Consider the following 15,291-nt stretch of genomic DNA (forward strand, 5'->3'; position numbering starts at 1 on the left):
CTTTCTACTGCTACTACCTCTTCCTATACATCCATGAGGACTTCCCTCTCTACTGCTACTTTCCTTATATACCCATGAGCACTACCCTCTACTGATATTACCTCTCCCTATACACCCATGAGCATTTCCATCTTTCTACTGCTAATACCTCTTCCTATATACCCACGAGGACTTCCCTCTCTACTGCTAATACCTCTCCCTATAAACTCATGAGCACTTTCCTCTTCTGCTAACACCTATCCATATACACCCATGAGCAATTCCCTCTCTACTGCTAATACCTCTCCCTATACACCCAAGCATTCTGTTAGCATTTCCTGCTTCTCTATTACATTTTCTGCCTACATTTAAGTCTTCTGATTTCCCTGTACAACCGCTGAGGCTTAGTTTACATCTGCATTGGAACTCCATTGGGGAGCTATTTAGCAAATGCAGTTGGGCACCACAAAACAAAGACGGACATCAACGGATCTTAAAGGGCTTCTCAGGTGGAAAAAAAATTTCAATCAATTGGTGCCAGAAAGTAAAACAGATTTGTAAATTACTACTATTAAAAAAAATCTTAATCCTTCCAGTACTTAGCTGCTGTATGCTCCACACACAGGAAGTTATTTTCTTTTTGAATCTCTTTCCAGTCTGACCACAGTGCTCTCTGCTGACACCTCTGTCCGTGTCAGGAACTGTCAAGAGCAGGAGAGGTTTGCTATGGGGATTTGCTCCTGCTCTGGACAGTTCCTGACATGGACAGAGGTGTCAGCAGAGAGCACAGACTGGAAAGAGATTAAAAAAAAAAAAAGAAAAGAACTTCATGTGGAGCATACAGAAGATGATAAGTACCGGAAGGATTAAGATTTTTTTAATAGCAGTAATTTACAAATCTATTTTACTTTCTGGCACCAATTGTTTAAAAAAAAATTGTTTTCCACCCGAGTACGCCTTTAAGAGATCCCATTGACTCTGATGGAGTCTGTCAGGTTTCTATCTGATGTTAGCCTATTTTGCAGGATAATAAAATGGACTCCGCAATGGAGTTCCACACAGATGTGTGAACTTAGATTATTATTTTTTTTTGTGTGAGAGCAATTACCCAATCAATCCTGATGCTTAGAGATTAACAATTTATTTTTCAGATTTGCTCACAAGGAGATCAATAAAATAGAGACTGGGTGCATAGCCACTGCATTATAATATCCAACAAATCACCATCTCTTAATACAGTGGTCCCTCAAGTTACAATATTAATTGGTTCCAGGACGACCATTGTATGTTGAAACCATTGTATGTTGAGACCAGAACTCTATGGAAACCTGGTAATTGGTTCTAAAGCCACCAAAATGTCATCCAAAAATAGGAAAAAAGTGATGATTAAAGAAAAATAAGTAGATAACTAATACAGATAAAGCAAATCCTTACATATAAAAGTAAGAAAGATCTGCTGGGAGCTGTAATCACCGTCTATTTCAGTGTTTCCCAAGCAGGGAGCCTCCAGCTGTTGCAAAACTACAACTCCCATCATGCCCGGACAGCCAAAGGCTGTCCGAGCATGATGGGAGTTGTAGTTTTGCAACAGCTGGGGGCACCTGGCTTGGGAAACACTGGTCTATGTAGAAGACAAGATTTTCTTCGGGATCTTGTACAGTACACAATGTCCTAAAAAAGTAACATGGAGTCGCCCTTAGCTGGTGTCCAAAGGAGCAGGTGACCCTGGTACAGGTAAAGTGTACAGAAAAACATGTAATACCTCTCTGTACTGTAGGGGGCGCTACCAGACACCAGTCAGTGCATACGCTTCAGTAATACAGGGGTTTTACCAGTAAAATGCCCATTCTGATTGGTCAGTTCTTCCAGCCATTGACACGTTTCACTGTCTGTAGCATTGTATGTTGAGTCTGGTTTCAAGTTACAATGGTCCAGAAAAGACCATTGTATGTTGAAACTATTGTATGTTGAGGCCATTGTAAGTTGAGGGATCACTGTATTAGAATACAGCAAAGACTATTTGACCAAGTTGAAGTTTTATTTGGAGAATTGGTTCTACATTTTAGGCATAATCTGCCATCTAGTGGTGACATTTTACTACTACACCCTCCAGTTTGCAATCCTCTCCATCTACTACTATTAAGTTGCAAGTACTTCTGCCTCCGGCTTGGTAGTCACTTATGATTTAATAGTATTAGAATTCTGCCATCTAGTGGTTACTTATGGCCACTGCAGCCCTCACCAAAACCAAATCTCCTAATTATTCAGTATATGTTTCTAACTAAAGAGCTGGATAATCCTAATCTTCTATGATTTTACCTGTGATTAGTGAACCCTAAGAGAAGGGTCTCACACTGTATACAAAAAAAGGTTGTAGCAGCACTCTTGGTCAAAAAATGGTGGCTCTTTGCGCACTTTTTGATCAGAACATGTCCCCCATCCACCACCCGGAGGTGGCCTCTTGTTGGATGGGACCCTAACACTCATTTCACTCACCTCTGCTGGGCATATGGCCTCTGACTGGGTGACATGCAGGATCCACAATCAATTTAAAAACCTACTGTGAAACAGGGAGGGGTGCACAGCTACAGAGGGTGCCGCTCCCCCAAACTTGCAAAACACAAAAGAAAAATAGCCAGAACAACTACCTAATATACGGGTGGCAAATATAGTGACCCCTCAACTTACAATGGTCTCAACATACAATAGTTTCAACATACAATGATCTTTTCTGGACATCGTAACTTGAAACCAGACTCAACATACAATGTACGGACAGTCCAGATCTGTGAGACATGTCACAACTGGAGGAACTGACCAATCAGAATGGGCATTTTACTGGTAAATCACCTCTATTACTGAAGTGCATGCACAGACTGGTGTCTGGTAGCGCCCTCTACAGTACAGAGAGGTAATTACATGTTCTGTACTACTCTTTACCTCGATTACTGAAGTGTATGCACTGACTGGTGTCTGGTAGCGCCTCCTACAGTACAGGGTGGTATTACATGTTCTGTACTACTCTTTACCTCTATTACTAAAGTGCATGCACTGACTGGTGTCTGGTAGCGCCCTCTACAGTACAGGGAGGTATTACATGTTCTGCACTACTCTTTACCTGTATTACTGAAGTGCATGCACTGACTGGTGTCTGGTAGCGCCCCCTACAGTACAGGGAGGTATTACATGTTCTGTACTACTCTTTACCTCTATTACTGAAGTGCATGTACTGACTGGTGTCTGGTAGCGCCCTCTACAGTACAGAGAGGTATTACATGTTCTGTACTACTCTTTACCTCTATTACTGAAGTGTATGCACTGACTGGTGTCTGGTAGCGCCTCCTACAGTACAGGGTGGTATTACGTGTTCTGTACTACTCTTTACCTCTATTACTGAAGTGCATGCACTGACTGGTGTCTGGTAGCGCCCTCTACAGTACAGGGAGGTATTACATGTTCTGTACTATTTACCTGTATTACTGAAGTGCATGCACTGACTGGTGTATGGTAGCGCCCCCTACATTACAGGGAGGTACTACATGTTCTGTACTACTCTTTACCTCTATTACTGAAGTGTATGCACTGACTGGTGTCTGGTAGCGCCCTCTACAGTACAGAGAGGTAATTACATGTTCTGTACTACTCTTTACCTCGATTACTGAAGTGTATGCACTGACTGGTGTCTGGTAGCGCCTCCTACAGTACAGGGTGGTATTACATGTTCTGTACTACTCTTTACCTCTATTACTAAAGTGCATGCACTGACTGGTGTCTGGTAGCGCCCTCTACAGTACAGGGAGGTATTACATGTTCTGCACTACTCTTTACCTGTATTACTGAAGTGCATGCACTGACTGGTGTCTGGTAGCGCCCCCTACAGTACAGGGAGGTATTACATGTTCTGTACTACTCTTTACCTCTATTACTGAAGTGCATGTACTGACTGGTGTCTGGTAGCGCCCTCTACAGTACAGAGAGGTATTACATGTTCTGTACTACTCTTTACCTCTATTACTGAAGTGTATGCACTGACTGGTGTCTGGTAGCGCCTCCTACAGTACAGGGTGGTATTACGTGTTCTGTACTACTCTTTACCTCTATTACTGAAGTGCATGCACTGACTGGTGTCTGGTAGCGCCCTCTACAGTACAGGGAGGTATTACATGTTCTGTACTATTTACCTGTATTACTGAAGTGCATGCACTGACTGGTGTATGGTAGCGCCCCCTACATTACAGGGAGGTACTACATGTTCTGTACTACTCTTTACCTCTATTACTGAAGTGTATGCACTGACTGGTGTCTGGTAGCGCCCTCTACAGTACAGAGAGGTAATTACATGTTCTGTACTACTCTTTACCTCGATTACTGAAGTGTATGCACTGACTGGTGTCTGGTAGCGCCTCCTACAGTACAGGGTGGTATTACATGTTCTGTACTACTCTTTACCTCTATTACTAAAGTGCATGCACTGACTGGTGTCTGGTAGCGCCCTCTACAGTACAGGGAGGTATTACATGTTCTGCACTACTCTTTACCTGTATTACTGAAGTGCATGCACTGACTGGTGTCTGGTAGCGCCCCCTACAGTACAGGGAGGTATTACATGTTCTGTACTACTCTTTACCTCTATTACTGAAGTGCATGTACTGACTGGTGTCTGGTAGCGCCCTCTACAGTACAGAGAGGTATTACATGTTCTGTACTACTCTTTACCTCTATTACTGAAGTGTATGCACTGACTGGTGTCTGGTAGCGCCTCCTACAGTACAGGGTGGTATTACGTGTTCTGTACTACTCTTTACCTCTATTACTGAAGTGCATGCACTGACTGGTGTCTGGTAGCGCCCTCTACAGTACAGGGAGGTATTACATGTTCTGTACTACTCTTTACCTGTATTACTGAAGTGCATGCACTGACTGGTGTCTGGTAGCGCCCTCTACAGTACAGAGAGGTATTACATGCTCTGTACTATTTACCTGTATTACTGAAGTCCATGCACTGACTGGTGTCTGGTAGCGCCCTCTACAGTACAGAGAGGTATTACATGTTCTGTACTACTCCTTACCTGTGCCAGGGTCAGCTGCTTCTTATGGACACCAGGTAAGGGCGGCTCCATTTGGGACACTGTGTGTACTGTATAGGACCCTGAAGAAGCTCCTGTCCTCTACATAAACCATTGTTTCCCAACCAGGGTGCCTCCAGCTGTTGCAAAGCTACAGTTGTAGTTTTGCAACAGCTGGAAGCACCTTGGTTGGGAAACACTGACAGACAGGGATTTACAGCTCCCAGCAGATCTTTCTTACTTTTATATATAAGGACTTGCTTTATCTATATTAGTTATCGACTTATTTTTCTTTAAAGGGGTACTCCGGTGCTTACACATCTTATCCCCTATCCAAAGGATAGGGGATAAGATGCCAAATCGCGGGAGTCGCTGGGGACGCCCGTGATCTTGCACGCAGCACCCCGTTTGTAATCAGTCTCGACCGCAGGCGTGTGACATCACGCTCCGCCCCTCAATGCAAGCCTACGGGAGGGGGCTTGACAGCTATCACGCCCCCTCCTGTAGTCTTGCATTGAGGGGCGGAGCGTGACGTCACACGCCGTCGCTAATCAGACCCAGAGCGAACACGCTCCGGGGACTGATTACAAACGGGGTGCCGTGTGCAAGATCACGGGGGTTCCCAACAGCGGGACTCCCGCGATCAGGCATCTTACCCCCCTATCCAAAGGATAAGATGTCTAAGCACCGGAGTACCCCTTTAAACGGCACTCCCTTCTCCGCTGTGACTGTAGTTTATTGGGACAAACTGGTTACTGAAGCAACAGCGTGGCCGTCGGCCACGCTGTTGCTTCTGTAACCAGTTTGTCCCAATAAACTAGTCACAACAGAGAAGTGAGAGCCGTTTGATACTTTGTCTACACATCGCGATACTTTATCTACGAGCAGAGCCCCACAGTTTGGATCAGCTGAGGTCTATAAGGAGGATTGCGTTACCATTCCGTATACACGGAGGTGAGAGCAGAGGTGTCGGCAGCGCCTCTCTACATGCATGTTGTTACCTGCAATCTTTCCATACACAGCATTGATCAGTCTTCCCAGCGTTTCACTTATACCGGTTGAATGCTGCAGCGATTGCACATCACAGAAGCAGATAGGGAGCTTATTATTAATAACGCTTTATTTATTGTTGTCCTTAGTGGGATTTGAACCCAAGTCCCCAGCACTGCAAGGCAGCAGTGCTAACCACTGAGCCACCATGCTGCCCTTAGCAACCGTGCATAGCAGATGTAGGCTAAAATGGACAGAGATGTCAGCAGAGAGCACTGCTCTCTTTTCTCTTGTCCACAGTGCTCTCTGCTGACACCTGTTGCCTGTATCAGGAACTGTCCAGAGCAGGAGAAAATCCCCATAGCAAACCTATGCTGCTCTGGAAAGTTCCTGACACGGACAGAGGTGTCAGCAGAGAGCACTGTGGACAAGACAAAAAAGAAATTCAAAAAGAAAAGAATTTCCTCTGTAGTATACAGCAGCTAATAAGTACTGGAAGGATTAAGATTTTTTTTAACAGAAGTAATTTACAAATATTTAACTTTCTGCCACCAGTTGATTTGAAAGAAAAAAAGGTTTTCACCGGAGTACCCCTTTAACTGGGCCTGTGAATACCTCCCTCTTGTCGCCCCGCTGCACTTGTCTGCATTATGAAGCCACTATAAAACTAGGAACCAATCTGGACCAGAAAACAATCCAGCCTCAGGGTAAGCTCATCTGCACTGTATTTAAACAAGTTATACTACTTACTGTAGCAAGTGTGAACATATCCTTAAAGGACAACTGCAGTGGTACACACATGCCCCTGCCTCAAACTCCTACACCTTCGAGCCCCCATTGGTCCGGCACAGGCCTCACGGTCCAGCAGTGCTGACGTCATTCCAATTCCTGGGGACGGAGAGGCCGCAGAGCCGTCAGTGTATCACTGGCTGTAGCGATGTCCCACCCCGGCCTGTGATAGGCTGAGCCCACTGTCATGTAAGGAGCTCTGGCCGCTTGACAGTGGGCTCAGCCCATCACATCGCTACGGACAGCAATACGCCGACGGCTCTACAGCGACCCCAGGAAGTGGAATGATGTCAGCACTGCCAGACCGTGAGGCCCGTGTTGGACCAACACAGGCCTCACGGTATGTATGAGTTTATTTTTGAGGCCCGGGCATATATAAATGTGTACCACTGAAGTTGTCCTTTGAAGTGTACCCATCAGATCAAAAAGTTTTTTTTTTAATCACTCAGTACCTAAACCCAACCATGTACACCATATTTTTATGTGTCTAGCACCTTTATTACACTTAATTTGGCTCACTAGTCTGAATTCCTCTCAGGGGCGTGGCCTCACTGTGCAGGTCTCCGCCCCCTCCCTCAGTATGCTGTCTGCTCACATCTCCTAGCATTAGCAAAACTACAACTCCCAGCTTGTCCTCACTGACAGGGACACAAGATGACAGTGGGAGGGTTTTTCCTCCAGCTCCGAGCCCTGCGCTCACAGCTGTCAATCAAGTTTGTCCATGACATAGATGACTCATGGACACAGCAGGAGGGTTTGACAGTCTCGGTATGAAATACTGAACATTTTCTAATGAAAGCAATTGCAAAACCTATTGGTTATACATGCTTTACAACATATCAGAAGTTTGAATGTGACAGTGCCCATTTAATGTAAGTTTGCTGCAGACTTTACCCAATTACCTAACCATACTTGCTTGACCCACACACGCGTTACTTGCTCGTGACCATGTACATGTCTAGCACCTACATCTTTCACAAATACCCTTGTCTGTTCTTTGGGTGGGTATGTCCTCACTCACTATGCATTCACTTCCGAGTCTACACTGATTTGTCAAAACACAGCAGGCTGTTCTGCAACCCGTTTTCATGCTGTAGTGTTTTTTCATGCTGAGCGCCAGTCCCACCCTCACCTCCTAGATTGTCCCAGCTTGTGAATCAGCCGACAATGATGCTGCAGCCAGACAAGATTATGTTCTTATGACATGGGGACCACCAATTGTTTATGAAACCACACTTTACAAAATACTTTAAGGTATATTAGAAAGGTTGTTGTTTTGCCAACATGTAAGTGAATCTGACAGTGCCATTTAACAAGATGTGACTGGTTGTCAGGTTACCTACCCTGAAGTGCCCATTTCTACTGAGAATTATTGTAAGACTAGTAAAACCTCACAGAAGCCAGTTAAATAGATTTTATTTCTCTGGACCAGTTTGTTACAGTACAGGTAAAGTGCAATGGCGTTCCATTGTTTGATGGAGTGAATTCAAGTATTAATGCCCCCAAAGTAAACTTTACAGCAGCTTAAGTGGGAATTAATTAGGAACAGCCATTTAGACAAGTGTCCTGGGAGTTGTCAGGGGGAATGCATTGTCCAATCAGCGTTTAATCGACCTCCTCAATTGTTGGTCCAGATGACGCACCGCCGGAGGGAGCACCGCCTGCACCTGGGAAGCCACCAGGCATACCTCCTGGCATGCCACCGGCGCTCTGGTATAGCTTAGTGATTATGGGGTTGCAGACCTTCTCTAGTTCCTTCTGTTGGTGCTCAAACTCTTCCTTCTCTGCAGTCTGGAGTGGAACAAACATCAGGTTAGATCACAACTACATGCAGGGCCAAGAACATACAAGTATGTAGTGTGTCGCTCAGACATCCAAGGAAGGTATTGAGCCATCATGAGCCTCACAGCTCTGGTCTGGTGGAAACTACGAATGGCTTTGGAAACATTCATCACAGCGACTACATTCCCTCGCCTTATTCCTCTACATACCTGGTTCTTGTCCAGCCAAGTGATGATCTCATTGCACTTGTCCAGGATCTTCTGCTTGTCCTCATCACTGATCTTTCCTTGGAGTTTTTCATCCTCGACTGTTGCTTTCATGTTGAAGGCATAAGACTCCAGAGAGTTCTTGGAAGAAACCTTGTCCCTCTGCTTGTCATCTTCAGCCTTGTACTTCTCGGCCTCCTGCACCATGCGCTCGATGTCTTCCTTGCTGAGACGACCTGGAAAAAGAAAAAAAACTATTTACACTTTGCACAAACCTTGCGTGGCTCATTCTGATGAACACATTGTACAAATTCTACCGCTCAGACATCCAAGGAAGGTACTGAAACCATCATGAGCCTCACAGCTCTGATCTGGTGGAAACTACGAATGGCTTTGGAAACGTTCATCACAGCGGGAAACACTGATAAAGGGGGGAAGAGAATAATAACCTTTATCGTTTGTGATGGTGATCTTGTTTTCCTTTCCAGTGCTCTTGTCCACAGCAGATACATTCAGGATACCATTAGCATCAATGTCGAATGTAACCTCAATCTGAGGAACACCACGGGGAGCGGGAGGGATGCCAGTCAGCTCGAACTTTCCTAGCAGGTTGTTGTCCTTGGTCATGGCTCTCTCACCTTCATATACCTAGGGGATATATACAAGTCAGCATAGGGGATTTCACACGTACAATAGACAGGGAGATTCGGTCAATTCATCCTACTATAGTAAAGTTACCAGATTCTCACAACACTATAGAACAAGTTTCCTCAGAAACAGCTTGTGCAAAATTTCTTTTAGGCTAGTTTAGAGTCAAACACTGATTTCCCCATATTTCTTGTAGTGTTGCAAAAGCTTGTGACTCGCCATTTGGAACACTACAACACGACTCACGCATTTGGCTGTCAAAAATAGGACTTTTAGTTTTGCTGCCCAAACAAAGACTCTGCTCTAGAGCAGTGTTTCTTAACCAGGGTGCCTCCAGGTGTTGCAAAACTACAACTCCCAGAATGCCTGGACAGCCTTCGGCTGTCCAGGCATTCTGGGAGTTGTAGTTTTGCAACACCTGGAGGCACCCTGGTTAAGAAACACTGCTCTAGAGCACAGAGTAGTGGTTGAATTTACATAAGTAGTCATTGTTTTGCTGCAGCGCTAGATAAGCCCGCTTCCTGGATATAGTAAACACCTATCCTCACCTGAATCAAGACACCAGGCTGGTTGTCAGAGTAGGTTGTGAAGGTCTGTGTCTGCTTAGTGGGAATAGTTGTGTTACGCTTGATCAGGACAGTCATGACTCCACCAGCAGTCTCAATACCCAGAGACAGAGGGGTGACATCAAGAAGAAGGAGGTCCTGCACGTTCTCAGATTTGTCTCCAGACAAAATGGCAGCCTGCACAGCTGTAACACAAGACCATCCATTAGAAAACATCTACAAATACATAGCTTTAAACACAATTGGAGTGGGAGACGCTCAGACATCCAAGGAAGGTATTGAGCCATCATGAGCCTCACAGCTCTGGTCTGGTGGAAACTACGAATGGCTTTGGAAACATTCATCACAGCGAGTCACCCCCGAGATACCAGTAAACTAATATGAGCAATACATACCAGCACCATAGGCGACGGCTTCATCTGGGTTGATGCTCTTGTTCAGCTCCTTTCCATTGAAAAAGTCCTGGAGCAGCTTCTGAATCTTGGGGATACGTGTGGACCCACCAACCAGCACAATGTCATGGATTTGTGACTTGTCCAGCTTGGCATCACGGAGAGCCTTCTCTACTGGATCCAGGGTTCCTCTGAAGAGATCGGCGTTCAGTTCTTCAAAGCGAGCTCTGGTGATTGAGGTGTAGAAGTCGATTCCTTCATACAGGGAGTCGATTTCAATGCTAGCCTGGGTGCTGGATGACAGGGTGCGCTTTGCACGCTCGCAGGCAGTGCGGAGACGGCGAACAGCTCTCTTGTTATCAATGATGTCTTTCTTGTGTTTCCTCTTGAATTCAGCTACGAAGTGATTCACCATTCTGTTATCAAAGTCTTCACCACCCAAATGAGTGTCTCCAGCAGTAGACTTCACTTCAAAGATGCCATCTTCAATGGTCAGGATGGACACATCAAAAGTGCCACCACCAAGATCAAAGATCAGCACATTCCTTTCTGCTCCAACCTGGAAGGAATCAGGATCACAAGTTAGACAAAGCCTTAACATTAAAATAACAAGTCTATAATTGCTTAGTGCTAGTGTGTTACACAAGGTCATGCATCTAGTGTTTTATAGCTATAAAGTAGTGATCATAAGAGCAGACTATAGAAAACCCTGAGGATTAGCATTGGGATCGCTCAGACATCCAAGGAAGGTATTAAGCCATCATGAGCCTCACAGCTCTGGTCTGGTGGAAACTACGAATGGCTTTGGAAACATTCATCACAGCGATCTACATAGTAAGTAAATTCCCCCTACTACATTGTACCTTTTTGTCCAGTCCATAGGCAATGGCTGCAGCAGTAGGCTCATTGATGATACGCAGGACGTTGAGCCCGGAAATTGTGCCAGCATCCTTGGTAGCCTGGCGCTGGGAATCATTGAAGTAAGCTGGGACAGTGATCACAGCATTGTTCACGGTCTGCAAGAGAAGGTAGATCACAATTTAAGCTGAAGTCCACATAAGTAAAGTGACCCCCATTTTACTTCCTAATAAGCAAAGCTGTTGGGTGAACTAAGCAATTTAATCTTTACACAGCATGTCAGTGCTCTGATTTAGAACTAAAGTGATTCACAAACTTAAGATTTGTATAAGGGATTTGTCTAAAGCTGCAATAGCATAGGCCTTAATTAAAATAAGCATTCCTATATAGACAGATTGTTTTGTTATTGACTTCTAACCTATGGTTGGGCCTGGACAGCGAGACATTTACACTTGTCTGAAACTAGACACAAATCAGCTTCCCAGTCATATCCCTTACATTATCCATGACAAGTACATTCTATATGTCACAAGATGCTTTGGTGGAGAGATCCGGGTGACAGCACACAAGTTGTTGGGGCCTGAGACTGACTTACACCTTGAAACTAAACTGCAACTAAGGATTTTTATGATCAGTTCGCTGCCGATAGCCCTTTCGCCATTAAGATTTTGCTGCAATCTTAAGCTTTGATCACTTAGTAGCTTTTGCCCTATTAGAGACACGGATTCCCAGATACATCTCAAATTAAATTTGCCATTTTCAAAACGTCATATAACTACCAGGGAATACATTTAAACAAGTGCTACCGCTCAGACATCCAAGGAAGGTATTGAGCCATCATGAGCCTCACAGCTCTGGTCTGGTGGAAACTACGAATGGCTTTGGAAACATTCATCACAGCGGGAAACACTTGGAGGGGCAGGGTAGGATGAGTACCTTGATCTTTTGCAATTGTCCACTGGCTACATTTGAATGGCCATTCAAGATCAATGGAAGCCCCAATGTCTGCTCAGTTATCACAAACAGAGCCCTATGTCAACCAGTCACTCATGTTTTCATGACAGCCAAAACTACTAGCCATAAAGCGTTTGATACACCTTTTGTTTTATAAACTGAACACATTGTTACCTTGCCGAGATAAGCTTCTGCAATCTCCTTCATCTTAACAAGGACCATAGAGGAGATTTCTTCTGGATAGAATGACTTGTTCTCTCCTTTGTATTCTACCTCCACCTTGGGTCTGCCGCTGTCACTGATAACATTGAAGGGCCAGTGCTTCATGTCAGACTGTACAACAGCATCCTCAAATCTGCGGCCAATCAAACGCTTGGCATCTGCAAAAATATAGACAATCAGCACATGTGCACCCCCCTGCCCTCCACGTTAAGAGCTTTGCCACATTAACACCACCACTTACCAAAAACTGTATTGGTTGGGTTCATGGCAACCTGATTTTTGGCAGCATCGCCGATCAACCGCTCGGTGTCGGTGAAGGCGACGTAACTGGGTGTGGTTCTGTTGCCCTGGTCATTGGCAATGATTTCCACCTTGCCATGCTGGAAGACACCCACACAGGAGTAGGTGGTGCCAAGATCGATGCCGACTGCTGGTCCCTTAGACATGATTTCTGAAACAAGAGACCTATGGTTATCAAGTGTATAGCTCTACAACATTACAACTACACCACACACGTAATAGTTACACTACATAGCAACCTGTTGCATTTTAGCAATTACAAAACTACACCTCCCAGCATGCCCAGACAGCCAAAGTCTGGGCATGCTGGGAGTTTTGCAACAGCTGGAGGCACACTGCTGTTTATAGTGGGGAGAGAGTTGGCCTAGCAAGTATTTTTAAGGGGTACTCCACTGAAAAAAAATAAGTTTTTAAATCGCCCCTTCGCATGCGGTCCCGTATGTAATTCATTTCAATGAGCCGACCGGAGTATGCGGTTTTCCCACTGCACCTAAAATCGTGGTAGACTACGATTTTAGGTCCGGTGGACCGGAGTCAGAATTGAGTCAGTGTTTCACTTCGGTTGGCTCATTGAAATGAATTTCATACGGCACCGCATGCAAATGCATAAGGGAGCAGCTGCCCCTGCCGTATGCGCTCCCATATGGGACAAAACGTAGTGTGAACCCAGCCTCACTATGATATAGGGGGATCCTTATCAAGTCTACAGCTGTTGCCCATAGAAACCAGTCACTCACTCATTGGTTGCCATGGGAAAATGCGTTCAAGCTTCTCTACACAAGGCTTTTCTAATAAAGCACAACTGAAGCATGCTGGGAGTCGGTTTTGCAATGGTGATTGATACAAAGCTGTCATGATGAACTGAGAATGGAGGGGTAAGCGGAGTCTGGCCCATTGACTCCATGATGCATGAGTGTTAATGGGAAACTGACAGCTGGTTCACCACAATAAACCCAATGGAGGCAGGGCCTGACATACAGGGTGCCAGTCCCCCAGATATTAGCAATGGAAGCCGATATAATGGTTAATTGATCTCACTAACCCAGTTCACCCACAATATAGCCTAGAGAAGTGTTTCCCAAACAGGATGCCTCCAGCTGTGGCAAAACTACAACTCCCAGCATGCCCGGACAGCCTTCGGCTGTCCGGGCATGCTGGGAGTTGTAGTTTTGCCACAGCTGGAGGCACACTGGTTGGTAAAAACTTGCCTTAAATCCAATACCCTAGGTCAGTTTCCCCAACCACGGTGCCTCCAGCTGTGGCAAGACTACAATTCCCAGCATGCCTGGACAGCCTTTTGTAGATTGTAGTCTTGCCACAGCTGGAGGCACCCTGGTTGGGAAACACTGACCTAGGGTATTGGATTTAGGACAAGTCTGATGTCAGTTTCCTTTTAAGGCCCCTTTCACACTACAGGTATCATCCGGATTTTTTTTTTGTTTTTTTTACTGCCATTGATGAGGAAAGAAAAAAAAAATGCAAGAGATAATTATCCATTATTTTCAAATGATTTTTGAAAGACATTCATCTGTTTCCAGTTAAAGCCCTGACAGATTTTTTTTTTTTTTGGAACATTCGGTTCCCATAGTTTTAATGTCCGGTTATTCACTTTTTTTGCCAGACCAAAAATGAGTGCACGCACCGTCTTGTGCCAGCAAATATAACTGACAGTAAAACAGACATGCCTGATGCAAACGGATGGTCAAAAATAATCCCATTGACATGAGGGATTTTTTTTTTTTTTACAACCATTTTGTTTCCAGGACTTTTTGCCAGGAGTAATAATGGAGGTTTTTCTTTTTACAGGATACCTGTAGTGTGAAAGGGGCCTAATACATGAGCCAGTGACAAACCCAACTGCTTCATTAGAGATGAGTGAAGGTCGAAGTTGGAAAACCTGCAGCGCCACACACTGTCTACATGTGGTACTGCAGCTCAGTAACAGCAGAACTGCAATACCCAACAAGGCCTGAGAGATAAAGGCGGCGCTGCTGCTTTTCTCAAAATCAGAAGCATGTTTAACCCTATAAAATCTGTAGGGGGAACTACAAGAAAAAAATAAAAAATAAAGCTATAAGAGAACCCCCAGCCGAACACTACAAGAGGCAATTCAGTGTCACTCTGAAGCACATGGTGGCCATTTTGAGCTCAGCTTCGGCCATTTTAATATCAGCAGGCCACGTGACCCTCTTAAGAGATTAATAGTTTAAATAAAATGATACCCACACAGGATGTACTGACCCCCTCACCCAGGACATCCCACCAGCTAAAGGTCGAATAAAAAGTATAAAACTACAGAATACACAATAAGCTAATAGACTAGGTTATATGTATAGCCCCCGTCCCCAGTCACACTAGGCCCCTCCAGTACCTGCACTGCTGTTGCGGTTCTTTCAGCGTTGAGCTGCTCGCCGTCTCCGAGCTGCGTGCTTGTGGAATGAGGTGGAGCAAGAGAGCCGGCGCCCTTATATAGCGCCTCAGAAGCTTCCAGAAGTGTAAGCGACGTCACGGCCCTCTCTACCAATCGCCGGGGCCGCAG

General features: G+C 45.1%; 1 protein-coding gene and 5 non-coding genes across 6 annotated transcripts; all 6 read right to left on the reverse strand.

The window, feature by feature from the left end:
* Positions 1–8,223: 8,223 nt before the first annotated feature.
* Positions 8,224–15,281, reverse strand: HSPA8 (heat shock protein family A (Hsp70) member 8). The gene is made up of 9 exons (XM_056544694.1): positions 15,124–15,281; positions 12,694–12,903; positions 12,405–12,610; positions 11,282–11,434; positions 10,422–10,977; positions 10,009–10,211; positions 9,262–9,460; positions 8,816–9,048; positions 8,224–8,615 (listed from the first exon to the last, which is right to left on the reverse strand). The coding sequence occupies exons 2-9, from the start codon at positions 12,896–12,898 to the stop codon at positions 8,430–8,432; spliced, it is 1,941 nt and encodes a 646-aa protein (XP_056400669.1). The 5' UTR covers positions 12,899–12,903; positions 15,124–15,281; the 3' UTR covers positions 8,224–8,429.
* Positions 8,687–8,784, reverse strand: LOC130294710 (small nucleolar RNA SNORD14). The gene has a single exon (XR_008848586.1). It is a non-coding gene; the product is annotated as a small nucleolar RNA SNORD14 (small nucleolar RNA).
* LOC130294712 (small nucleolar RNA SNORD14) lies at positions 9,129–9,227 on the reverse strand. The gene has a single exon (XR_008848588.1). It is a non-coding gene; the product is annotated as a small nucleolar RNA SNORD14 (small nucleolar RNA).
* Positions 10,281–10,378, reverse strand: LOC130294713 (small nucleolar RNA SNORD14). Its single transcript, XR_008848589.1, has one exon. It is a non-coding gene; the product is annotated as a small nucleolar RNA SNORD14 (small nucleolar RNA).
* LOC130294709 (small nucleolar RNA SNORD14) lies at positions 11,147–11,244 on the reverse strand. The gene has a single exon (XR_008848585.1). It is a non-coding gene; the product is annotated as a small nucleolar RNA SNORD14 (small nucleolar RNA).
* LOC130294711 (small nucleolar RNA SNORD14) lies at positions 12,082–12,179 on the reverse strand. Its single transcript, XR_008848587.1, has one exon. It is a non-coding gene; the product is annotated as a small nucleolar RNA SNORD14 (small nucleolar RNA).
* Positions 15,282–15,291: the final 10 nt, after the last annotated feature.

The sequence above is a fragment of the Hyla sarda genome, chromosome 10 (genome assembly GCF_029499605.1).
Source record: "Hyla sarda isolate aHylSar1 chromosome 10, aHylSar1.hap1, whole genome shotgun sequence".
Taxonomy (NCBI): Eukaryota; Metazoa; Chordata; class Amphibia; order Anura; family Hylidae; genus Hyla; species Hyla sarda.